A 27,941-nucleotide genomic window follows, 5' to 3' on the forward strand; every position below is an offset into this window, starting at 1 on the left:
AGGGTTTTGTTTGTCCTATAAGCCCCCGCTTTAGGAGAACCAAAGAGCAACAATAGTAAGTCATTCTTAGGCAAACAAGAAAAGCGCACCAGAGGGCTTTTCGCAAACATACACCGAGCTCCAATATCTTACAGTTTATTGTACGATAAAGATTGCAATACCCTGTTCGGGAAGGCTACTGCAGTTCATCAGCTTAATTCAAAACAAATTAATTCAATGAGCTCAATTATGTGTTTTGCAAACAGGGGGGGGGGGGGGGGATACAGGGTTTTAATTATGTTAATCTGTCACTGTCGAAAGCGATTAATCATGTCTTGTTTTGGAATTAAAATGGTTAATAAAAGTGCTTTTTCCAATTAATTAAGCCAACATTGGGACAAATTAAGTCATTTAGATACTATTTAAAATAAATATATACTATTTGACTGTATTTAGCAGTATTAGGGCTGTACACAAAAAAAAACTAGTTATTTTCAAAGAATACAAAATTAAATAAAATGTCATTTTTGGTCAACTCACTCGTTCCCAAGGACGCATGTTTTTATATCTTTTATGTTTATTTCAGGTGGGAAGATAAAGGAAATGGCTGCCATTGAATGAGTGATTGTTATTTTAGGAGGAAAAAGTCACACAAGATTAAAACTGTATTCATTTGAGAAAATAAGAAATTTGAACATTAGTTTTGTCAGTATTAAAAAAAAAAAAAAACATAGGATTGGAATATTACGAGAATACGGTGCTAATATCAAACTCTAAACGACGAGAACAAGAATTGTTGTCATTTACTAATTTTCATGAAAATGTAAAAAGGATTTAGAATCTTGATTTTTTTTTGGGGGGGGGGGTTTATAAGAATACAGTTGTACTCTTTCCAACCGCTTATATTAGGATATTTTATATATATTTATATATATATATATATATATTTAACACTAACCCTTCCTCGTGAGGTTGTCAGGAGACCCGAGGAAGGATCAAAGAAAAGAAAGGAAAGTGAAATCCAGCCCCGACCAGACTCTTTCACCAACCCCAGAAACATCTCAATTCCAACAAATTAGGGAAAATACAATTTTTACTAATAACATTACAACTTAAAATCCTCCCCCCCCCCTTTTTTTTAGTCTGGCGAGAAAGCGATTTACTCTTTTTGAAATGTTGCTATCCAGCGACTGCCAAGAACCATAAGCAGCTCCGACAAACAACACATGCTGCTGTTATGACCCAAATTGGTTACTTTGCTTTTAATTATGATTAAAGCCATTAAAAGTCTGTCGGGGCGCTTTTTTTCGCCATCAGGCTGGAAAAGTTAAGAGGGATAAAAAATGAGAAATTCTGGCATGTAGTTTATTTTCATTCAACATCGCAATGCAAAAAAGGGAGCGAGCGACTACAAACCAGAATTGTGTTGAAACGTATTAGGACCACTGAGTGAGCGGTCGTGCGGCTCGTACGCGTCTAAGACCTCGGATTCTTAACATGGCTATTCGATATAATAAATATCACAATATAAATGCATCCATTTAGCTTATTAACAGTCCTTTTGTTTACACATTTACACATCTCGTCTCAAGAATCAAAGAGGGGACGCGGGGGCAGTTTTGCAAATGGCACACAGAGTTTGTGAGTAATCATATATATTAAGGGGTGTCAGGTGATTACAATTTTTAATCGTTATTAATCTCATGACTTCGATAGTCAACTCACGATTTATCTTGAATTTGATATCTATTCTAAATGTACGATAAAATGTATTTTTTTTTTTGCACAAGTTTTCATACTCTTGTTAACATAAAAGTGAAGGAAAAAATTTAAATATGGCTGCATCTTTTAGTCATCGACTCAATCGTTTCATAATAATTCATAAAATGGAGTTAAAATTAATAAGATGTGCTGTTGTGTAAAAAAAATGTGTGTGATATTGATTTGTGTTGAGGTCATTATTCTGCCACTAGATGGCATAATTGCATTTGTAAGACATTGGTGATTGGCTCAGTGCATTTTTCTTTTCATATTCAGAGCTATCTAATGTTGAACATGAAGAAATTCTGCACATTTTAAAATCGGAAAATGCAACTTGACCCCAGTCTCCACAAATAAATGCATTTATATTACATTTGATACTGTTATTTATTTTTATTTTTTTCAGGTGCAGTTTTCTTTTCTTTTCTTTTCTTTTTTTTTTTTCCTGGAGAATTTACTGCTAAATTTTGACGTGGACGTTGCGACTGGAATTCCCCCAGTACAGGCTTTCCAAGTAAGGGGTGGTCATTAATCGCATGCGAAAAAATAAAATTTGTGGCTTTAATCGCGATCAACTCTTTGACTGCCGGACGTTTTCAGAAAAGGGATGCCGTGGGTGCCAGCCGATTTTAAGCATTTTGACTGATCTTTCAAGGTCCATAGAAAATTATGTGTTTGGACTATGGAAACACACATACTACGAAAAAAAAGATTGGACTCTCATCTTTCATCAGAAAAAAAAAGTTTGTTTCTACCTTATTCCGTTTTTCAGTAATCCACAATAGAAAATGGTTAGTTTCACCTCTGTTTTGAAACAAACGTCTTTTAACGTCTTTGGCACTCCTCCATAGGATTTTACTAAACGTTATTTAACGTTTTTGGCAGTCAAAGAGTTAATCGCATGCGAAAAATTTGTGGCTTTAATCGCGATTAATTACGATTAAAATTTGTAATCGCCTGACACCCCTAATATATATATATATATATATATATATGATCTACTATTTCGTTATTTTTGGCAGTGATAGTACACTACCCTTGACAACCACCAGGCTCACTCTATGCTATAATTTCTCATCTGAGTCTTTCTTCTTCAAAGACAAAACAATTGATAGAAAACGAATTACAAACTAGCAGCTTAATCCCATTGAAGTGTTTACGTGTGCGGCGAAACTAAATTCTCTTTGGGCTCGTACGTCTACGGCGTCTTGCATATTTCAGACCACGTCATACCATACGTATGTCCATGACGGGTTTTTAACATGATCGGCCTCCTATGCAGTATATATGGGGAATCTCATCAAATCTATGAACAAATAAGCATCTTATAGATAAATATTTGGCACGTCATTCCCTAGGATCAAAAGAAAAAACTACCGGTACTGGGATTGTTGATACTACACGTCGGATCCATTTGCATAAATGTGCATGTGGGCCGCTCGAAAGTGTCTCTCTCGCGCGCGCGGTGGTGTCGCGCTGTTAAATGGCCGCGTCGTGGCGTTCACACCCACGAGTCCAGCGGCGGAGGTTTGTTATCCATGAGGCCCACGGCGGGCCTGCCAGCTCGGATGAAGTGTTTCCTCTCGCTTATCGCCTGCGCGGGGGCGGGAGGGACAGATATGCAAACGTTATTGGACGCGGCGTAAACAAACGGGCTCGGCGGCGCAGCACTAGTATGCAAAGCGCGGCGGTGCCTTGAGATACAAGTTGAATTCGATTTGTGACAGCGCTCAAAAACGCTGCTATCTCAAGTCGTCTTTTTACACTCAAATGAATGGGAATGCCATTGATCCGTTCCAGCCTTTTCATTTAAACGAGGACAAATAGCACTAGTTTATCAAAACATATAATAATGACATAATAATAGAAATTCAAAAGAATTTTAGAGTTTCAATTGCACAATTTTTTTTTTTATATTTGCCAAACTGCTTAGTGTGAGGTGAGTCATCCAGATTATGGCGACTATCTCAAAAACGTGTAAATCTCAAGGCACCGCTGTACATAGAGTTGTGGTATGCTAAAGAGGGTTTTACCGCGACAGGGTCTCTTTCAACAACAGGTCCAATTCCATCTTCCACTCTGTCGTTTGGCTCTAAACTACTGGAAAATACATCTGAAAAACAAAATGTAGTGTATATTAGATGCAGTATCAACAGACAAGGAATATTCAACTTTCGCTGCATACAGTATTTGAAGGTAAGCTTACTTTGACTCCTTATTGCTGCTAAAAATGTATATCTCCAAAACTTTTTTTATGCATTTATTTAAAACTTTGATAAATTCACGTGATCCACAAGGTCAATTTCAAGGTCAACTAAAACAAAAGGTGAAAAGGTTACAAAAATACACACCAGTCTTCTAAATAATAGCATATTTTGAATTCTTGTTGAATTCCTTATACAGCAATACCAATTTTATGAAGATTGGTCCAGTAGTTCTTGAGACGTAAGGGTTCAAAGGAAGGAGGCCACGCCCCTTTTGCCAACAATTTCGAAACTCGGCGGGCCGTAGCTCCCAAACCCCTGCTCCGATTGACCTCAAATTTGAAATTTAGCGTTGTGCCTTCACTATCAACAAGTACACCGAGTTTCATTGAAATCAAGGTCTGCTTACCCACTGGGTAATTTGGCACGGACATGCTTGATTTTTGTCGTAGCACCGTTAGGAAGTTACTTCCTCCCGCCGTTAACCTTGACGGCGCATCGCTGCCTTCGCGCCTCCCTACCAGCCTGAGCCCCCTCTGGTCTGTTTGAACACAGCTTTCGCACCACCTATTTGGTTTCGCTAGCCAATTATCAAACAGCATTTGAAATTCATGGAAAAACCTTGCACGAATATTTTCTGACCTTGGGATTTGTCCATGAGAGGCAACGTGATGTCGTCGCCGCTTTGCTTCGCACTCTTGGATTTTTTTGTCACCGCGGTTGCTGTCGGCTTTGGAAGGAAGTTGAGATAAGATATCACCAAAAATGCACTTTTGTCTCACATTGCGGCCTTTACCTGAAAGGTGACATACTTTGTACAATATTATGGAAAATATATTTTTTTATTGGCTTGTGTGTGTGTGATTTCATCTCAAGTCCTAACACCAGATTCATGCTAGTAATGAAATCTGGACCGTTTTAAATTGTGGAATAATGCACAATATGTCTCTTTATTAACAAAACTATTCTCCATACCTTAAAGTGGCTTTTATTCCAGCCCGCCTTGTTGAGGGTATTCCTCAGGTCCTTGTAGGCCCAGATGGTCTGAAGCACGTGGGAGGCAGCCCGGCTTTCACGTGTTGATTGGCTATGAAAACAAACAAAAGAGATGGTTAAAACATAATCATATAAAACAAAATAAAACCATCTACAGGAGTAATACAATAAAGTTGCATTTTTAGAAGAAAATATTTGCATTTTTACAAGAATAATTAAAACCCTTAATGCTAACCCCCGATGAAGCCAAAAGCTACACAAAATAAAACGAATGGACTTTGCGGTTCACCTCGACCTGCTGATGGCCACCAGTTTCTGGATGGCGTGTCCGTGGATGAGCGCCCTCGCGTTCTCCTGGCTGTCGCTGATGATCTCGTGGATGGTGTTGAGGAGCGACACCACCGTGTCCCCTTCCAGATTTTTGGCTGGTCGCTGCTGGCCGCACGGCAGGTTGGCCACCAGGTCCCTCAAAGCGTAGCTGCCTGCAGCCCAGTAGTGGCAGGTAGACGATTTGACCACACTTTCTGGGTTGTTTTATACAAAATGACCCTATATTTGACCCAAAGTTGGGTCAAAATAACCCAAGTAGATGATCTGACACAACTTTGTGGGTTGTTTTATGCGAAATTATTATTATTTTTTTTTTTGGGGGGGGCAAAACAATTCAGAAAGTTGGGTCAAATTGACCCAAGTAGACGATTTGACCCAACTTTATGGGTTGTTTTACACAAAATGTCCCATTTTTTTCAATTTTTTTTCAAATTAACCTAGGTAGAGAATCTGACCCAATTTTATGGGTTATTTTATACAAAATTACTCCCTTTTTTTAAGTTGGGTCTGTTGGACAATCTGACCAAACTTTTTGGGTTGTTTATACAAAATGACTAAATCTTTCACCCAAAGTTGGGGAAAATTGACCAGAGCAGTCGATCTTACCCAACTTTCTGGGTTGTTTTATACAAAATTACCTCCCTAAAAACTCAGAAAGTTGGGTCAAATTGACGCAAGAAGATGATCTGACCCAACTTTCTGGGTTGTTTTATACAAAATGAGCCAATTCTTGACGTGAAGTTGGGTCAAATTGACCCAAGTAGACGATCTGACAACTTTCTGGGTTGTTTTATACAAAATTGTATATATTTTTTTAGGCAAAACAACTCAGAAAGTTGGGTCAAATTGACCCAAGTAGACGATTTGACCCAACTTTCTGGGTTGTTTTACACAAAATGTCCCAATTTTTGACCCAAAGTTGGGTCAAATTGACCAGAGTAGTCGATCTGACCCAACTTTCTGGCTTGTTTTATACAAAATGTCCCAATTTTTTACCCAAAGTTGGGTCAAATTAACCCAGGTAGAGAATCTGACCCAACTTTATGGGTTATTTTATACAAAATTACTCCTTTTTTTTTTTAAGTTGGGTCTGTTGGACAATCTGACCAAACTTTTTGGGTTGTTTATACAAAATGACTAAATCTTTCACCCAAAGTTTTGGAAAATTGACCAGAGCAGTCGATTTTACCCAACTTTCTGGGTTGTTTTATACAAAATGACCTCCCTAAAAACTCAGAAAGTTGGGTCAAATTGACGCAAGAAGATGATCTGACCCAACTTTATGGGTTGTTTTATACAAAATGTCCAAATTTTTTACCCAAAGTTGGGTCAAATTAACCCAGGTAAAGAATCTGACCCAACCTTATGGGTTGTTTTATACAAAATTACCTTCTCTTTTTTTTTTTTTTTTTGCAAGGCAATCCAGAAAGTTGGGACTATTAGACAATCTGACCAAACTTTCGGGGTTGTTTTATACAGATTGACCCAATATTTGACCCAAAGTTGGGTCAAATAAACCCTAGAAGAGGATCTAACCCAATTTTATGGGTTGTTTTATACAAAATGTTTACCCAAAGTTGGGTCAAATTGACCCATCTTTCTGGGTTGTTTTCTACAAAATGACCCAACTTTTGACTCAATCCATTTTCGCCTGATAGTTGGGTTATTTTTGACTCAACTGTTTTTAGAGTATGTACAGATTTTCTAGAAGTTACCTATCAGGTCTTTATTCCGTCTGTCCATTGCCAGGTTACGGAGAGCGATGGCGACCGCTCGCACCACTTTGTCCACGTCAGAGCGCAGCAGCTCCACCAGGATGGGCAGACCCTTCTCTTTTCGCACCGTGGCTCGAATGTAGCTGGACCACTATAAGGACACGCATCCGGATGAATGGCAATTCGCTGGTCTGCGCCGTGAGAAGCGAGCATCCACTCACGGTCCAGTGTCCGGCGGCGAGGTTCTGCAGGGCTCCGGCGGCCGCTTCCAAGGTGTTGGCGTTGTGACTGCAGCCGAGCAGAGACAGGTAAAGCCTCACCACCTCAGGCTGGTACAGCATCTTCAAACCTGCGATGGCCAAACACACAATAAAGTCACGCTGAGTGCTCAACTATCAGTTTGCGTGGATATAAAAAGTCTGCACACCCCTGCTCAAATACCCCGTTTTTTGTTAAATGAAAAAAAGAGACCAAAATAAATCATTTAAAAACTTGTTCCACCACTTATGCAACCGACAAACAGAAAAACTCAAATGAAAAAAAATGTCAGGAAAGCCTACTAGAGGAGCTGAAGTTTATTTGGGGTTAATCACAGGTACTGTATTTTAAAAGGTGACTGACTCACATTTAGCATGAATGTGATTAGTAAAATCTACAGATGGGTGAGTACCAACACTAGATATCGGTAGTTGGCCTTATGACCAAGCTCCCTCTAGTGGGCATTTTACGATCAGGAACAACTAATTAGAAATTAGAAGAATATAAAATTGCCATTAACTCACGTAATTGATTAAGGAAAATGCTATACTGGGATATATAGGTCTTTCTTTAAAATTATCTGTCATTGCTTTTTGGGGGGAAATTTTATGTATCAAAAGCATTAGTGGTATCGGTACTTGATATCAGTATCGGTGAATACTCTCGAGTTGAGTAAATTGATATCCATTGTAGACTTGAATTTTTACATGGATGTGTTGAGTTAAGGTAAAATGAAGGAAAATTTTAATATATTTCCACCAAATTAATTTACTGTTTTGGGGATTACTAAAATTACACTTAATATTTTTTTCTGATAATAGAAGGGAGTATTATACGCATATTCACCCACATACAAAAAAAATAAATAAATACAAAAAAATGCAAAAAAAAAATATATATATATATATATTTATATATATATATATATATATATATATATATATATATATATATATATAAAATATATTTAAAAAAAGGAGAGCAATGATGATGACATGTCAAATCGGTAAAATTACCGAATGAACAATACTGAGCTCTCCAGGAAAGAAAAAAAAAAGGGAGTATTATACTTGAGGGAAGTGTTTATTTGTCTTAAGTAGATCAATCAAGGTAAAGCACAACTATCTGTGAAAATTTTTACTTTTTTCCCCATATCCTCACAAAAAGGCTTTTTTTAAATTGAATTATTCCCCCCTCACAAGCCCTTGTCGGAGGTAATAATCTGCTCGTGAGGAGGTTAACTTAGTCCACCATCCACGAGTAGAAGCTACTGGTTGATCGCCAGAAACGCTTAACGCTGCAAAAGTGCCACATGCTGGATTTGCATTGGCGGTCTGCAGCGTGGGACGACATCTGCACTCATTTCTTCCCAGCCACGTTTGAAGCGTCCACGCCGCGCGCAACAAAAGATATTTGGACCCCTGCCACGATAAGGTTGGGGTGGAAATTGCGGTATATTGACGGGGGATAGTGGCCCTCTTTCAGACGCCGGGTCATTCGGTTGCAGTAATGCAAGTGTCCTCGAGCGGGGCAGGTGCTGACGCGTGCTCTTGCATTTCAACGACTTGCCCCTGGCGGCTCTCCGCAGCGCCGTGCATACAAAGCAAACAAGCAAGCCGGGGCCTGCGTGTTTGATAGTCATCTACTGTACAAAGGAGAGGTCTTCATATGATAATCTCATTTGTGGGTGGTCAGGAATTGTCATAAAGACCTTTTTTTTTCCCCCCCCCACGGATCAAATCAAATCAAAAATATTTACAAGAAGCAGTTACTGACCATGGCTGAACCATTCTTCTGAAGAACGTGGCCGGCAGGAAAGAAAGAGAAGACGAACGTTAGAGAGAGGGCACAAAACTCACAAGTGTAAAATATTCCAAACTTCTCAATATTTATGTTAATGAATTAAAATACACGTTTATTGACAATATATTTTATCATCACTTCCCCCGCCATTAAGAAATCCAATTTTGTCTGACCTCTATCAAGATGGAGGACAGGCACACATTAAGGAAATGACTGCACACAAGTTGGGTGAACTCAAAAATTTCAAGGCAACAAACTTCAATCAAATTAAAGGTTTTAAGTATTGGGGTTGTGAAAATTGACTTTCTCACATCTCACAATAAAGTAATAAACATTTAAAGAACTGTTGACCCTTGTATTGAACCCCAACTTAAAGATTGAAGTAAAAACAACTCAGCAAGTTGCTTGCTTGGATGTGCTAACTAACATTTCTGCATAAATGTAAACAATTGACATTATAGGGGTTTTCTAACTTAAATTAACGTTAAGTTAATGTTTGCAATTTAAACTAATTATTTAATGCTATTTTTGGGATACCTTTGCTACTACAAAAAAAAAATCGAATTCGATTTGACCTATGTTTGCTTTTAAGTGTATTAAATTTGTTTGTTTGAAAATGCCTTTGGATGTTGTATTTAACTATTGTGTATAAAATGTGCTACATAAAACAGATGCTAAACGTTGCCTATAGTGTTTCCCATTATGTGTTAGCATGAACATTAAGCTAACTGAAAAAGGTTTTTTTATTTCATTGCTCTTAAATGTCTGAAATTATTTAGTATGTGCCTTTGACTCTTTTATTTTTATTATGTGAAGCACCTTGTGTTAAAAAACAAGCACCATGTAAAAAAAAAAACTATCTTGCGTGGATGCTAATTGTCGCCTATAGCGTTTCCCCATTGTGTTAGCATTAACATGAAAAAAGCTGACGAAAGACTACTTTTCATTTCTTTACTTTGTTTTTAAACGTCTGGAATCCTTCATTGTAAATGCCTTTGAACGTTTTATTTTTTCCATGAGAAGCACCTTGTGTAAAAAAAAAAAAAGCACTATGTAAAAAAACTGCTAGACGCTAATCGTTGCCTGCAGCATTTCCTGTTATGTGTTAGCATTAACATTTAAGCTAGCTGACGAAAGGCTAAGCTATGTGGTTGTTGTAAGTACGAAAAGTGTAATTCTCTTTTTTTTTTATGTTTAGTTTGGCAGTAAACTTGAGTGTATTGGCAATAAATAGCTTGAAGCCTCTTTTTTTTTTAAAGTTTATTTACTATTTCTATTTGCCAAACTGCTGCTTGTAGTTAAGTGAGTCACTGAGATCATATCAAGGCACCACTGGAATCCAATGTCTCTTTTTTTTTCAAATGCAATTTTATTCTAACCACAATTTAAACCTCCCTGGATGACTCATACTTTCCTATTGCGAAAGTGAAGCAACAGCAAGATGTGCCCCCTGCAGTTTGGCAAATGAATCGCACGGAAGTGTGGCGATGATAACGGCGAGCCCGGGCTGCGATTAACCACGGGTTATGAAAAACGTTCCCCGGTCGCGCACCTTTGGGCCTTTTGCCTCCGAAGCAGTCGGGCTCATGGTTCTTCTTCCGGTGCGGCGCCACGGACTTCATGAGCTGCGTGACGTGAGGCTCCTGCAGGCGCTCCACGCCCGCCACCTCCTTGTGCACGTGGTAGGAAAGGTTTCGCAGGATGCACACGCAGTTCTCCACCGACTAAACGGAAGATAACGGACAAGAGGGGATAGCCGTTCGTTAAGCGTCGTCGATGAAACGTCTCGTTAATTTGCATTCCTGCAGCGTGGCGATAGCGTGCGGGAGCGTATTGCACTTGGCAGCTTTGGCGCAGAGTCTCAATTAACTTGATGGAGTGTGACGCTTTAATGACACATAAAAGTAATGCTTCCTGACTTGGAGCCAATAGGATTTTAACATTTGCTCCCCCCCCTTCGGTGGCTGCATCCAAAACAACATCACTGCAATGAGATGTGACACTTCCTGTCCCCCTCCGAGCCTCTTCTTCCATCCTCTGGCATCAACTTCCATCATTTGTCAGCCAACTATTAAAGCAAATGTCCACATGGAAAGCTCCATACGGGAGAAGAAAAAAAAAAAAAAAACAGTGGGGCGGTGACCCCAAGGATCCAGCAAATGGTCATTTTTGCCATCCGTTCCATCCGCTTTCTTGACCTCATTAAGGCTAAAGGTGAGCTGGAGCCAATCCCAGGAGACTTTTGGCGAGAGAAGTTGGATGGGTCGCAGGGCATATAAACAGTATGGAAAAACAACCAGTCACACTCATATCCACATGTAACGACAATTTAGAGTCTTCAGTGGACCTAAAATTACTTTTACTTTACTTTACTTTTTTTTCCTCAAAAAATAAAAGGGGAAAAAAGGAAAGAGAAGAGAAGCGGGCTACACCCTGGAGTGGTCACCAATCAATCACAGACCACATAAACACATGAACACCAAAGACTAGTCAATGGCTAATTGCATGACAAGCAACCATTCATTCTCACACCTGTGCGTAATTTAGTACAAGCAAGTATTCAATAAGCCAAAATTGACTTTTGATGAGAGAAGTGGGGTGCACCCTGGACTGGTCACCAGCCAATCACAGGGTACGAAATGGCAAACAGCTAGTCACACTTACTTTCCCACTTATGGACAATGTAGCATCGTCAATGATACTTTTGGCAAGAGAAGCGGGATACGCCCAAGACTGGTAGCCAGTCGTCAACTATAAGCATTCGCAGTTAAAGTCACACCGATGGACAATTTAGAGTCTTTAATAGAGCTAGGATGACTTTTGGCGAGAGAAGCGGGATACCACTGGACTGGTCGCCAGCCAATGGCAGGGTACAGCCTAACAAACTACAAGCATTCATAATTAATTTTACACTTGTGGACAATTTAGAGTCTTCAAAAGACACTTTTGGCGAGAGAAATCGGGGAAACCTTGGACTGGTCACCAGCCAATCACAGGCCACAAAGAGACAAACAACTAATTACACTTAGTTTGACATCTTTTAAGATAATGTAAAATCTTCAATTAACCTAAGCTCTCTTTTGGCGAGAGAAGCTGGGCAAACCTTGGACTGGCCACTACCTGACCACAGAGTACAACTAGACAAACCACAAACATTCACAGTTAAATTCACACATATGGACAATTTTGTGTCTTTAATCGATCTAGGGATGACTTTTGGTGAGAGAAAAGGGGTACCACTAGACTGGTTGCCAGCCAATGGCAGGGTTCAGCAAGACAAACCACAAACATACACAGTTAAATTTACAATTATGGACAATTTAAAGTCTTCAATAGACCAAAAATGATTTTGGTGAGAGAAGCGGGTTACACCTGGCCACCAGCCAATCACAGGCCACAGAGAGACAAACAACCAGTCACATTACTTTCACATCTTTTCTAGTCTTAATAGATCTATGGATGACTTTTGGTAAGAGAAGCGGGCTACACCCTGGACTGCTCGCCAGTCGATCACATGACACATACTGACAGGTCGCCACGCTCACATGGAAATTGGACCGACCTTGTTGTCCGTGTCCTTGTTGACCACAGCCGAGTGGAGGGCGTGCAGGAGCGCATCCACGAGCCCCTCGCACTCCCTCAGCCGCTGTCGGGCCTCGGCTCCATCCGAGCTGACGTTCCTACGGCAACGACAGCCTTTTATCAAAAGCGCTCCCCCCCCCCCTCCCTTTTTTTTTTTTTTTTAAAGTCCTCATCCATCACAAAAATGCAACAGCCGCATATCATTTATTGCCCAAGGGTTACCGCAGACAACCCGATGTGTTCTTGAAGACGATGGTCCACTCGGCGCTGTGCCGCTTGGACGGGTCGCCCGCTTCTCGCCTCCAACCCGAGTGGGGGATGATGATTTCTTCGTTGAGCGTTTGCAGGCCGTGGTTGATGACCGTCATCTTCAGGGGCTCGTGCGACGACAGGTTCCAAAGCGTGCCTGCAGGTGGCGACCAAGGAGACAACAAGTACAGTGCTGGGTTATGAGCGCTTTGGATTTTTTCATCGAGGGTTCATTTTTAGTTCATTTTGACTTGTTGAGTTTGTTTTTATTTCACTCTTAAAACTGCCTGGTCGACCAAAATAACCCAATATTGGTCAAGAATTGGACCGACCTGCTGCATGGGTCAATTATGACCCAGCTTTTTACAACCCAATTTTTTTGTATTAAAAAAAACAACAAAAGAGTCTGTTCCAGTTTTTAACCAATATTGGGTTATTTTGTAGTTTTTAGAGCAGCTTTGTGAAAAAATGGTTTGTTTTATTTAGTTTTCATTTGTTTTAGTACTATTAGTTTTTATTCCTCTTTCGGCGTATTATATTGAGGGTAAGATTTTTTTTTTTAAATTCTAATAAAGAAAACTACAATTTTCAAATGACCATTTGACCAATCACTCCATTTTGAATACTCATTGATTGTTTTCTTTTGATTCTTCCATTGATTATTGTCATTTTTATGTATTGGAATAATAATAATTTTCGCTATAAAAAAAAACATTGCATTTTTTTTTACAGTGTACTTTTCATCAACAGTTTGGGCTGCTTTTTAAAAACATTTTTCTTTATATTTTATTTCGGTGAAAGAAATGTTTTTTTCACTTTTAGTTTGACTTATTTCGTTTATTTTTGTTTTCCTTAGTAGAGCGGTGCCTTTAGCTACGAATGACCCAATTTACAAGCCGTCATTCGCCCCGATTTTAAACTCAGTTTACCGTTTAAGCGTTTTGGCAAACAACAAACATCACCAAAAATACGTTTCAAGCTGCTTAAAGCCACTCCGTTCAAGTTTACTGACAAACTGATCAGGAATTACACGTCGTGCATTTAAAACAACCAAACTATATGGCGGCTTTTGCTAGCTTGATGCTAATGTAAGTAGAAAAAGCCATAGACATGCTATCGGTTAGCGTCAATAATCAGTCCTTTGGGCTCTCTCACCTTTTAACAATAAAGGCAAAAAGCCCCAAAAATAATACTTAAAAGAGGGGAAAAAATAGATCAAGATGTTAAAAATCGGTTTAAGTATATCTTTTTTTTTTTTTATAGGATGGATGGCTGCAGAAGCTAAAACTAAACCCACTGAGTGGGTGGACTCGGGTGGGTGCTGCGGTAAATCTGGTCGCGACACGTTTTTGTTTTGAAAGAATTTTGTATGACATTTTCTTGAAATCTACTTGGCTGGTGGCCAGATTACTTGGGTGGCCCGCCCAAGTCTTAACACGGTGTGGGAAACACTGCATACCTGTGACTAACTCTTTGACCTCCATGCTGCCCGTCTTCCTCAGCAGTCGGACCAAAGCCTGGATGCCGTCACAGTTCTTGATAGTCATTTTATTGTTGTGATCCTTCCCGTAGGAAATATTCCGCAGGGCCCCACAGGCCTTGCGGTGGACTTCGGCTTTGGGGTGGTCCAGCAGGTCCACCAGCATGGGCACCCCGTTCAACTGCCGCACCTCCTGCTTGATGCGGTCGTTCTCATAGCACAGGTGCTGCAGGTAGGCGGCGGCGTTGGACTTGACCGGGTCCATGGGGTGTCCCAGCATGGAGATGACCTCGTGCAAGTTGGGGTCCCTCCAGCGGGGGTCCCTGCGGATGCTGTCCAGGCTCACCATGCTGCTGCGCTTGTGGGGGAACTGCAGGGTCTGCGCTCGGACCATGGCCTGGAAGAACGGGTTCAGGTTGCCCTCCAGCTGCGCCATGAAGGCTTCGTCGTAGCCACTTCTTGAGGAACGAAAAGAACACAATCAGGAAATGATGGTGGGACCCGTTGACAGGTTTGTGGGCTTATCAGGTGTTTTTACCTGGTCCTGGACGGCTCCCTGAGGAGCTCCATGGTGGTGATGGGCCTGAAGTTGTGAATCCCCCCCAAGGTGGCGTAAGTCGCCGCCGGGTGGTCGTTCCTCATGTCCGCGGGGTTATCCGACTGGTCCCCGAGGCCGTCGTCGCCCGTCGGCTTGCTGAACCCCGCCGGAGTGTAACCGTCTCTCAGGAAGGGCAGCGTGAAATGCGCCCCGGGTTGGAAGTTTGGATTTGGCCAGTAGCCGTGGAGGGCGCTGCTGCCGCGGGCCAGGCTGCCGTAGGCGGCGCGCAAATCCCCCCCGGGGGCTCTGTAACCGTCAGGAAGGGCGTAAAGCCGGCTCGGATTGTCCGGGTTGACCGGCTGAGGGTCAAGAAGCGGTTGAGGGGCTGTTGTAGTGGGCGTGTGAGAAGGTTCGGTGTGAGGAATCGGTTCCTCTGCCGGGGGTTTTTCTTCTAGTCGGACCGGCGGGTCCGACGGATGCCGGTTCTCGTGCTGCAATTCGTCTGGCGTCTGGACAACTTCGTTATCGACCGCTTTCAACTCCTGGAAACGCACAAATGTGAACTTAAGCGTGGTTACATTACAGCAAGGGTGGGCAAAGTGTGGCCTGGGAGCCACATATGGCCCGCTGCGTTCCAGAATCCGGCCCACGTCATTTACATTATCGTGAGTCTTGTAATATTTCATGCATTCAACTCGATTATTTATTATTTGTGAATATCAAAAACGAATAAATGAAAAATGTTTGACATCTTTTTGTTTTGATAAAATAATATGCTCATGCATTTATTGTAAATACCAAAATTGTAAAATCATTTTATTTACAATCAAATAGTGATAAAATAAAAAATTGAACTCTATATTTTACATCACATAAATGTTTTTTTTTGTTTATTTTATATAAAATAAAACAGTAAAATATGCATTTGATATGTGATTAACTTTTTATTGTAAACAATGAAATGACAAACATTTGTGAAATAAAGCATTCTACCTTTTTAATTGTTGAATGTATTTTGGGGAAAATATATTAAACAATTTTACACAAGTATGTATTATTTTATGTAAATTAAAAGTTGATGTGTTAATTGTAAATATTCAAATACAACTAGTAAAATAACAATTTTGTGCATACACTTTATATGTATTTTATGTCAAATAAATTCCTTGTTTTCACTCATTTTTAAAAACTTTTTTTAACTTAAATAATGGGTGACGATTTATTGATTATAAATAATAAAATGACAAACAGTGAAGTCAATATTTTCCCCATAAATTGAACTTTTGTTTTTAATTAAACAATTATAGATAAAAGTCATTTTTTCCTTTTTCAGAAAACAACAAAAAAACGGAACTAAATGCTGATTATTTTACGTTTATTAATCATTTCATTTCAGGGGTGGAATTGAATGATCGGTTTAACGAAAGATGTAGCAAAAAAAAGAAGAAAGATTTGTCAAAATATGACTTAAGCTATTATTCTGTCAAATAAATTCATTGTTTTTACTCATTTTTAAATACTTTTTTTTAAACTTAAATAATGGGTGATGATTCATTGATTATAAATAATAAAATGACAAACAGTGAAGTCAATATTTTCCGTATAAATTGAACTTTTGTTTTTAATTAAACAATTATAAATATAATTCATTTTTTCCTTTTTCAGAAAAAAAAAACGGAACTAAATGCTGATTATTTTACGTTTATTAATCATTTCATTTCAGGGGTGGAATTGAATGATCGGTTTAACTAAAGATGTAGCAAACAAAAAAAAAAGATTTGTCAAAATATGACTTAAGCTATTATTCTAATGACGTGACGGAAAAATAAAAAAAATAAAAAATGAAAATGAGTTACCTCATTTTATATGCTACATACAAGTTTTTAATGTTTTTTTTTTTTTGTGTGTGTCATTTGCAAATATAATTGATTTTACAGTATATGTCCCTCGATGTGTCTGCAAACGTTGAAAAACAAGAACTGGCAGCGGCACATTTGAACTGTACCGTAAAGCTCCTGCTCATTTCCCATCGCGACCATCACATCTCATCATCTTCCCTCACTTAATGCGCGCTGCCGTTAATTAACGAGACCCTTTTTGCTGCCAAGGAGTAACGACCCCGTTTTAATTGAAAATAAGTTTATGTTGGAGTCTAATGAAAATGTCAAGGTCCGGCCAATGTTCCGAAGACGATGAAAATGGACAGTCTGGATTTAGATTTAGATTTAGATTTAGACTTAGAGCGAAGGAGTCTCCTCACCTCGACGTCAGCCTGCAGAGGCGTGTCAGCCTCGGTGGAGCTGTCGTTGGTGGACGTCATGGCGGAAGCGACCGACGTGTCCACTTCGTCGTTGTTGTTGTTGTTGTTGGTGGCGGCGGCGGACGGCGGATCCGCCGCCACGTGCTTGGCCTCCTGCGAGGGCGACAATGCGGGAGGCCCCTCTGAGCTCTGCTCCTAAACACACAAACAGTCGAGGGATGACAGCTCAGCAGCATTTCGAACCTTCCCCCGTCAGCACAAAACACGTTTCGCAATCGGACCGATCAACGTTAGGGGGGAAAAAGTGGCGTTCTTCCTTCCAGAAGCATAACAAAGCTATCAGTGTCCTTTCTCTGCACTTTGCCAAACTTTGCTCAGTGATGCGACTGAGCGCTTTTTTTTTTCTTTTTTGATAGCGACTCAAAATGACAGGGAACGTCTTGCAGGGATGCGCAAAAGAACAATGTTTTTTTTGTTGTTTTTGTTTAAGAAACGGGCTGCCAAATGGAGAACATTCACTCCTTTACTGACTCGTTCTCATTTTTTTTTCATCTTTTTAAGCTAAATGCAAAAATACGGATTTTTTTATATATATTTTTTAATATATATATATATATATATATATATTTATTTTTTTTTTTTTAACAAAGAAGACAAGGATAAAGTAGGCCCATGAAATTTCATTTCAATAAAAAAAAAAAAAAAACTCTCATTCACTGCCATTGACGGCTATAGACGTCAAAAATGAATTTGAACTATTTGGTGTATTTTTTTTGGTTGGTTTTATTGAACATATAAACATAAAGAAAACACAAAACACATTACAAGTATAAAATATAAGTTGAAGTAAAAAATAAAGAATAGGAAGAAGGAAAAGAGTTTATATGTTCCAAAAGGGTAGGAGGAAGTTAAAAACGTATCTAGTCCTACCCCTTATTCGCCATTATTTTTTTTTTATTGTAATTAATCACATGACTCATAATCATGAATTTCATATCTGTTCTAAATAAACAATTTAAAAAATTCTAGGTTTTCGTACGCTTGATAACAAAAGTGGGAAAAAAAAGTGAAACTAATAGAAATAGTTCAAATGAATTTTTGACGTCTATAGCCGTCAATGGCACTGAATGACTTTTAAGAAAGTTTTTTGGAGACTGCAGACTTTTAATGCATTTAATATGTTTTTTTTTTTAGTCTGCATTTCCCTTGTGTATGACTGATGAAATAAAATAAAATAGAATTCTAAGAAAATTTTATTAAATCTAATTAAACTGGGAGGGAAGTGAATTGAATTGAGCTGAAGTGAAAAGTGAACTGGTTTGAAAGTGAATTCAATTTAATTAACAATTATGCAATCACGCAATTACAATTGTATGCAAATTTTCTCTCGCAATGCCTCACCCACTTAAATCTGGATTTTGGCCTGTTTTACTGCCACTTCTCCTCACACTTTTTGCACACTACATTGTCCATTACTTACTCAAGGGGGTCAAGGTCAGGGCATGTCAAATAAGTTAAAGTAATTTAAAAAAAAATGACCAATTATGATGCATTATAGATTGTTGAAGATCCTATTCAATCAATGTTAAATGTAGTTGTCACTTACTTCCGTCGCGTGTATGTGGGAGGAAACTTCTTTAGCGCACTAACGAGTTAATCCGTATCTGATTATCTGTTAGACTCATTTCACTCTTGACAGCCTTTTGATTGCGTCCATCGAAAAATCCAGGACAAATGATCCATGGCATCATTACGGGAGATGATTAAATGTAGTAAACGTGGAGTCCAAGACATCATTTCCCAGACAAATGTGAAAAGAAATAACAGCTGACAGCTCCATAAGAAATATGCTACATTGATTTTATATTAGGGGTTAGTGCAATCCATCCAGCAGATGGATGGAGATATTTTATATATTTTTTATATATATAGTACGTGCTAAGGCCTGATCTTTTTTTTTCTTTTTTTTTAAAGGCTAATGCAGATTCCGATATCTGTCAGAATAAAATTCCGATAACTGATTAATCTGTTGATTAATGAATCAATCACCTATTTTGGGCTCCCTTAACATTTACAACAATAAAGATATGAATTACAGGCAGAACATTTAACTGTTTCACATTACTTTGTCCTTTAGTATTTAACATTAAAATTTAAAAAATCAGCAGTTTTTCCCTTAATTTGGGGCGGGAGGGATTTTTGAATGTAGCAGACTATTTATTTATATTATTAACTATTTATAATATATGGTATAATTATTATCTTATTAAATTTATATTATTTATATTATTATTATTATTATTGTTAATTATTGTTATATTATTATTAAAATTAATTATTATATTATTGATACATTGCTTATTATATTTATATATAGCCTAGCTAACTAGCTAGGCTAGCAGGCTATCTACTCAAATATCCGATTCATCCGTCGTTTAATTTAAAAAAAGAAAATGAATGAAATCATTTATTTGGGGGATCTTGACACTTACAACAATGAAGATATGAATTACAGGCAGAACATTTAACTGTTTCACATTACTTTGTCCTTTAGTATTTAACATTAAAATGTTAAAAATCAGCAGTTTTTCCCTTAATTTTTGGCGGGAGGGATTTTTGAATGTAGCAGACTATTTATTTATATTATTAACTATTTATAATATATTGTATAATTATTATATTATTACATTTATATTGTTTATATTATTATTATTATTGTTAATTATTGTTATATTATTATTAACATTAATTATTATATTATTGATATATTGTTTATTATATTTATTTATTTATTTATTTTTTCGGGGAGAGCTCAGTATTGATCATTTGACATGTCATCATCATTGTTCTCTCTTTTTTTTTTTGATATATTATTTTTTTTTTTTGGTATGTGTGTGTGTGTGTGTGTGTGTGTGTGTGTGTGCGTGCGTGCGTGCGTGTAAAAAAAAAAAAGAATTCCCATACCGTTCACCTAAACCGAACACTTCAAAATCCAGCCAGAGTCGTGGGGCCGCCAGGAGACCCGAAGAGGTTTATTATATTTATATATAGCCTAGCTAGCTAGGCTAGCTAGCTAGCTAGGCTATCTACTCAAATAACCGATTCATCCGTCGTTTAATTTAAAAAAAGAAAATGAATGAAATCCTTTATTTGGGGGATCTTGACACTTACAACAATGAAGATATGAATTACAGGTATATATTTGACTGTTTCACATTACTTTGTCCTTTAGTATTTAACATTAAAAATTAAAACAAAATGGCGGATTTCCCCCCCCCCCTAATTTTTGAGGGATTTTTAAAAATGTCATTATCTTTCTTTTCCTTTTTTATGAATAAAAAAACACAACAACGACAACAGTGATTGGCAAAAATCTGCAAAAAAAGATAACTTTTTACCAAATGTAAACACGCTAATATCAGCCTTTGATTGGCCAGCGACCCGTAACAGGCTCCAGCACGATGCTAACGAGGACAAGCGATAGCAAAAAAACGGACGGCTGGATGTCAAGCTTTATAACGAGACTGCGTTTCTTCTAGAAAGAAAACAGACTGGAGCTGGTCATAGAAAGAAAAAAAAAAAATCCCATTGGACACATGCAGTTTTATGTGAAATTCATCAGTTATATGGACGGAGGCGCAATAGAGTGCACGAGCGTGCAGATAAAATGGCGAAAAGCTAATCAACTCCACCAATTCTGCTCCCTCTCTCATTCTTTCCCTCGCTCTGCAGCTCTGAAGTGCCCAACTCAACTCTGCTGCATGACCCAAAATAAATAAATAAATACAAATTCACACGAGAGCTCTCGCTTCTTCTTACACAAGAGCCTCTCATCTCCTCATCCCAAATGCGGAGATGGAAAGGTCACGCAAAGACGACCCCCAAACACCTCCAGGGGGGGTGTTTGATTGGATATTTTGTGGGACGGAGGAGAAAGCGAAGCTGCGTCCTGCGTAGACAGCTTGATGAAGGATTGGTTGGGGGGGGGGGGGGGGGGGGGCGATAGCGTCTGGACGGGCGAGGGCCCCCGCTTGTTGCGGTCTGATGAGTCAAGCTCCAGAGGGGACGCCGGGCCAGCTCTGAGTCAAAGCTTATTCAAATAAGTCACTGCAGCGTCACTAAAAAGTGCACTCGCCCGGCCAAATAGGTCGAGATGATCGCTCACAATCTGACGGCAGCTCGGGAAGAAAAAAAAAAAAAAAACAACAACAAGTGGGGAACACAGCAGGGCTGAAACAGTTTAAAGAATAATATAATTACGATACCCCTGCCCCTCCCCCCCTCGATATTGCGATTGCGATTCAATATGACTTTTTACAAGTCAAGGTTTCAAACATTGCTGATATGCTAATAAGTTCTTATATTGAGGAGACATCGAAGCAAGAAACAATATGATTGGCTGCTTGCTAAGTGGAGTAAACGAGCCTCCTCTTTGAAATCAATTGCCTCCAATTAACCTTTTAATTTCTCCTGCGAGGAGGGGGGGGGGGGACAGAGCAAGACGAGATACTTTTTTGATAAACGAGAATTGCCCTTTAAAAAGATTATAAAAAATAAAAATAAATTTAAAAAAAAAATGCCAAGTGGTACTAGTTAGCCCCAAGGACGACATGAGTAGCCTGTTCTAAAAAATAGCTTACGATTGATGGGACTTACTAAGAGAAATTAAAACAGAAGAATGTTAATATTTATTTATTTATTTAAACTTAACACGGCATACATAATTAATAATTAACTAAATATTTTGTTTGAAAAAAAAAATGGGAGGAAAAACATTTCAAAAGAGGTCATTTCAATACCATAATACCTTTTTGATAAACGAGAATTGCCCTTAAAAAGAGATTTTTTTTACACAAAAAGAAAAAAGGTGCCAGTTAGCCCCAAGGACGACATGAGTAGCCTGTTCTAAAAAAAAATAGCTTACGAGTGATGGGAATTACTAAGAGAAATTAAAACAGAAGAATGTTAATATTTATTTATTTATTTTAACTTAACACGGCACACATAATTAACTAAATATTTTGTTTGAAAAAAAAATGGGAGGAAAAACATTTCAAAAGAGGTCATTTCAATACCATAATACCTTTTTGATAAACGAGAATTGCCCTTAAAAATAGATGTTTTTTTACAAAAAAGAAAAGAAGTGCCAGTTAGCCCCAAGGACGACATGAGTAGCTTGTTCTAAAAATAGCTTACGAGTGATGGGAATTACTAAGAGAAATTAAAACAGATGAATGTTAATATTTATTTATTTTAACTTAACACAGCACACATAATCAACTAAATATTTTGTTTAAAAAATAATAATAAATGGGAGGAAAAACATTTCAAAAGAGGTCATTTTAATACCGTGATACCTTTTTGATAAACGAGAATTGCCCTTTAAAAGAGGTTTTTTTTTTAAGAAAAAAGGTGGCAGTTAGCCCCAAGGACGACATGAGTAGCCTGTTCTAAAAATAGCTTACGAGTGATGGGAATTACTAAGAGAAATTAAAACAGAAGAATATTAATATTTATTTATGTATTTATTTATTTATTTAACTTAACACGGCACACATGATTAACTAAATATTTTGTTTAAAAATAATAATAAATGGGAGGAAAAACATTGCTAAAAAGGTCATTTTAATACCATGATAGCGTGATATTTTTGCTCGTGGTTATCGTACCGTCAAAATTGAATATCACCCCACACCACAGGATAATCACTCAGGATAGTCTTTCCGACACAAGCGATAATCGGCCCTTTGCTGACTTGGATCACAAGGGAGGGAAAATTCTGAGGATCCTTATTGAAGGCAGCTGCACAAAGTCGATGAGATGGACTTTTAGTATCCAGCTCAAGGGCACGGCTAACTCATAAAAGCTCCAAACTCACCATAAATCCTGGAGAAAAAGTCGTGCGTATTCGCCTGAACAGGCGGTCATCGTGTCATTGTCCATCTCACTCAAACGTGATGATGTCACAACTTGTTTTTCGCTCTCCACCGATGTACACGTGTAAGAATCAATTCAGATTCAAACACGGACACCGAACGCCTCACGGGGAAGCAGACCGACCACCCGTCCAATAAATCGAGATGTTAATGAGAAATATACATCAAATTAATTTGATTGGAAATTAAATGAAATGAAGAATGATGGAAAATTGCATTTGCAGTTAGGAATTATTAAATGGTGACCTTTTAACTTAAATTAAAAAAATATATATGAAAAAAAAATGAATGATCAAAAATGTATTTGCAATGATTCCTATTGTGACAGTTAAACTTAACAAAATAAATAGATAATAATAATAAACAAATACAAATGAAAAAGTGCAAATTCAAAAAATATATATAATATATATATAAATAAATAAAAATGAATGTGAGCGTATTTAATTAAAAGTGCCCCCCCTTATAATGATGATAATAATGAGGGATGTCACTTAAAAATATTTTTTATTTCATTGACACACAAAAATAATCTAAATCAAATAACAATATTTAAAAAATTATTATTGAACTTAATTAGCAGAAAGTCCTCCTTTTATGTTAATTATTTAACGTTACAGTCATATGTACTGCAATTTTCAAGCTTTTTTAATACATTTTAATGCTAATAATTGGGGATATTCGATACCACTTTTTTGTCATACCGATACTGGTAATACTCAACGACACTGATACCAAGTACCGATACCACTAAACTATGAATAAAAGATGTTAACATTTTCTGTGATTTCACGTTAATTCAAGCATACAGTGGACCTCAAAAGTCTACACACCCCTGTTTAAATACAAGATTATTTTCCTGACAAAACTTTTCCCACCATTTATGAGATCAATTAAATTAAAAAAAAAAAAAAAGAGAAAATGTGGTTGCACAAGTGTACACACCCTTTTATAACTGACGATGTGGCTGTGTTGCGAGTAGGGATGCTCGATACCACTTTTTGTCAGAGCGATACTAGTACAAGTACTTAACTATTGAGTAGTCACTGATACTGATACCTAGCACCAATACCACTAACACTTTTGATATATATATATATATATATAAACAAAAATGACAATGGTTTTAAAGAAATATGTTTATATCCCATTATAGCATATTCCCTTAATTTTTTTTATTCCTCTAATATCTCATTTTTAGCTCCTGGTCGTAAAGCAGCCATAAAAGGTATGACTACCGATACCTTGAAATAAAGCCAGCGATCAGCGAAAGTCACAATATGTCCGACTATGATCTTATGTTCTATACTGCCCACCAATGACCACAACAGCCCCCTCCATTATCCGCCACATACAAAACAACGCCATCATCTTCTGCCCTTCCATAATCTCAAAGCAAACATTTTCTCCCCCTCAAAGTTGCTATTGTTGCCACTTCGCACCCGCCCTCAAATAGTTAAATGCTGCATGGTCACATTTAATGCAATACATCATGGCAGCACACTCGCCACACTGTGTGTGCGCTATTTGATTCCTCCTTTCCATCCCTCCCCGTTGGGCTAACATCTCATGACACAATCAAAGATCAGCACCCTTATCAGATTATATTCCTTCACACACACACACACACACTTGATGAAGATGTGCCTCATGCCCTCCTCCTCCTCCTCCTGCAACGAAAGGAGACCGCACCGAGCAGCAGGCGACTGACACCTCCTGCATGACAGCGGCGCAATGCACGCGCTCCCCCGTCTCCGCAGGAGAGGAAGAGGAGGACACGCGCGCACATACACACGCACACGCATGCACGTACCTCCTTGACTTGTGCAGGCATGCTGGAACCTCCTTCCGCTCTCCCCCTACAGATTGATGCCACCTCCTCCTCCTCCTCCCTCCTACTACTCCTTGTGCGCCTCCTTGGCTCCTCTGCTTAATTTTTTTCCTGTGAGCATGTGAGGCAGTTCAAACATCATCCAGCCATCCAGCGCGCGCGCGCACACACACACACGCACGCACCCGCGCTCTCCGCCGCTGCGCACCCTCCCTCACCCTCGGCAGCACACACACTTTGCAGGCAGGCGCAAAGGCATGCACACGTTTTGTCCGACACAAACGTGGAAGGAGGGGGTGTGAGGGGAGCCCCCCCCCCCCATAATTCCCCCCCACCCCCTCCCTTCTCCCTCTTGTTGTGAGCTGCAGTTAATGTGTGCGCTATTAGCAAGGTGCTGAATCCACAGTGTGGAATGGCTCAGGGTGAGTGTGTAAAAAAATAAAAAAATAAAAAAATAAAAAATAACACACACACACACACACACACACACGCTTCCCGAAGGGCTCACAAGCAGATGCAGCTGGCGCCCTGGAGATGCCCGCTCTGGTTTGGTTGCGAGGCAGCGAGGATGAGGAAACACAACTTGCACTATTGACAAATTCACCGATTCATACCCCCAACCCCGAAGTGGAATTTATCTTTAGTTACTTGCTGAACAATTGCCAATATGGTTTGTATGCTCTTGCTTAAATGCCAAAGCCAAAGCACTGATAAAAGAGAGTCTCGCTAGCTTAACGCTAACATAGAATGGTAAACGCCATTGACATGCTAATTGGTAGCATTAATATTTACTGTAATATTTTGCTTACGGCATCTTACTCATTAGGGGTGGGAATCGTCTCAAAAGTTGATTCCAATTTTTTTTGGTCTGTGAGTCGATTCAGAATCGATTTTCGATTAAGAACGATTTTTGATTCAAAATGATTTGATTGACAATGATTTTAGCTTCAATCTATACAAGTGCAAGGAATCGTAACGATTTACCCCAGTCTGACTTGCCAATGCTAATTAGCACGCTACAATCTAACACTCAAAAGAACGGCTCCACACTGCAAAAAAAACAACTTTTATTGGAATAACTTTGATCGTGACTTTTTCCTTCCACTCTCTAATGTGGCTACAACTTAACAGTGTATTAGACCGTGTGGAACCACACTGCCCCTCAGTGGCCAAATCGGGTACAACATGATCAGCGCTCCCAATAAAGGCGCACACACAGACAAAGGCAAGACAGTATAAAATAATTTAAACGAAATCGATTTTGGGACATTTAAAATCCATTCTGAATCGTACTAAATGAGAATCGCGATTCTTATGAGAATCGATTTTTTTGGGCACACCCCCTAGGGAAAATGCTATGCTTTAAGTATTTTATTTTTTTATATTTTATAACCCTAACCCCAAAGGTAAAATAAAGGATGTGCCAAGCTCTAAATCTGCTGCCTGCCTTTTTCTATGATTCAGGGCCAAACAGACTCCTTTGTATGTACTTGCACAAATGCTCTTTGGCTTTCTGTGCTTCTTCTTCTATTTTCACTGGGCTGACAAAACACAGATAATTGGCTGCGGTTAGTCTTTTGTGGCTCGCGCTTGGCACTGCGCTTATCTTCATCATCGGGGACATCAAAACATATTTATATAATAATAATACAAAAAAATACACTTTAGAATTCTGAATTTTATCTTGTAATGGGCGGCGACTGTGAGACTTAAGTGACCTAATCCGCCTCTTAATAACACCATCACGTTTCCAAAATAATGTACACAAATGATGTGTATTTGAGGATGAAGGATTACTAAAGCAATAAACAGTTTTTCTTTCTATTCCATTACATCACCTCCAAACAACTCCAAATATACATTAATCAATATTTATCGATTAAAACTTTTGAATAAAATGCATCTTACTCACCAGAGACATTGCTGACACAGTGGCGCAGTAGAATTCTTTTTTTTTGCTCCTGCCCCTAAAATCCATTTCCAGGTTGAAACAAGCCAATGATGTTAGGTTGACCTAGCCTCATAAAGTCCAGTTTTTCTTGAAAAGTATACCTTGAAAATGAATTTTTAATCATGTTTGACATTGTCCTTCCTTGTAAATCAATCTTTTTAATTGGAACAAGAACGCTATCTATCTATCCATCATGCTACCTACATACCTATCTATAGTAGCAGGCTAGCTAGCTACATAGCTAGCCACAGTATCTGTCTGTCTATCTAGCTATGTATCTATGCTATCGAGCTAACTATGTAGCTACCTAACAGGCTACCTACCAACCTATCTATAGCAGCAGGCTAGCTAGCTACATAGCTAGCTACACTATCTGTCTGTCTGTCTGTCTATGTATCTATCTACCTATGCTAGCGAGCTAGCTATGTAGTTAGCTAGCACGCTACCTACCTACCTACCTATCTATAGCAGCAGGCTAGCTAGCTACATAGCTAGCTACAGTATCTATCTATCTATCTATCTATCTATCTATCTATCCATCTATCATGCTACCTACCTACCGATCTATAGTAGCAGGCTAGCTAGCTACATAGCTAGCCACAGTATCTGTCTGTCTATCTAGCTATGTATCTATGCTATCGAGCTAACTATGTAGCTACCTATCAGGCTACCTACCAACCTATCTATAGCAGCAGGCTAGCTAGCTACATAGCTAGCTACACTATCTGTCTGTCTATGTATCTATCTATGTATCTATCTATCTACCTATGCTAGCGAGCTAGCTATGTAGCTAGCTAGCAGGCTACCTACCTACCTATCTATAGCAGCAGGCTAGCTAGCTACATAGCTAGCTATATAGCTATCTACAGTATCTATCTATCTATCTATCTATCTATCTATCTATCTATCCATCTATCCATACATGGTGTCAGGTGTAACAGGTGCACAATTAAAATCCTGCCAGCGAATGACAACAACATCAGAGTGCATATCGTCAGCTGAATGGCGATAAAAAGCCCACACAAACTCCGCAGGGTCTTTCTCATTCTTTTCTTTCCTGTGGACTCA

At 38.7% G+C, this 27,941-nt stretch overlaps 1 protein-coding gene across 3 annotated transcripts; it reads right to left on the reverse strand.

Moving 5' to 3' along the window:
* Positions 1 to 119: 119 nt before the first annotated feature.
* On the reverse strand, positions 120 to 26,971 carry LOC144033918 (splicing regulator ARVCF-like). Of its 3 annotated transcripts, none has more exons than XM_077542327.1 (16): positions 26,835 to 26,971; positions 24,905 to 25,033; positions 17,156 to 17,350; positions 14,896 to 15,437; positions 14,337 to 14,815; positions 12,851 to 13,034; positions 12,609 to 12,726; positions 10,599 to 10,770; positions 9,020 to 9,037; positions 7,207 to 7,334; positions 6,986 to 7,136; positions 5,230 to 5,422; positions 4,920 to 5,031; positions 4,587 to 4,674; positions 3,774 to 3,853; positions 120 to 3,334 (listed from the first exon to the last, which is right to left on the reverse strand). In XM_077542327.1, the coding sequence occupies exons 2-16, from the start codon at positions 24,923 to 24,925 to the stop codon at positions 3,242 to 3,244; spliced, it is 2,574 nt and encodes an 857-aa protein (XP_077398453.1). In that variant the 5' UTR covers positions 24,926 to 25,033; positions 26,835 to 26,971; the 3' UTR covers positions 120 to 3,241. The 3 variants fall into 3 exon arrangements, with proteins under 3 accessions (XP_077398453.1, XP_077398454.1, XP_077398455.1); XM_077542328.1 differs by lacking the exon at positions 26,835 to 26,971 and adding an exon at positions 25,108 to 25,124; XM_077542329.1 differs by lacking the exon at positions 26,835 to 26,971 and having other exon boundaries at positions 14,337 to 14,812; positions 24,905 to 25,189.
* Positions 26,972 to 27,941: the final 970 nt, after the last annotated feature.

This window comes from Vanacampus margaritifer, chromosome 14, assembly GCF_051991255.1.
Source record: "Vanacampus margaritifer isolate UIUO_Vmar chromosome 14, RoL_Vmar_1.0, whole genome shotgun sequence".
NCBI lineage: Eukaryota > Metazoa > Chordata > Actinopteri > Syngnathiformes > Syngnathidae > Vanacampus > Vanacampus margaritifer.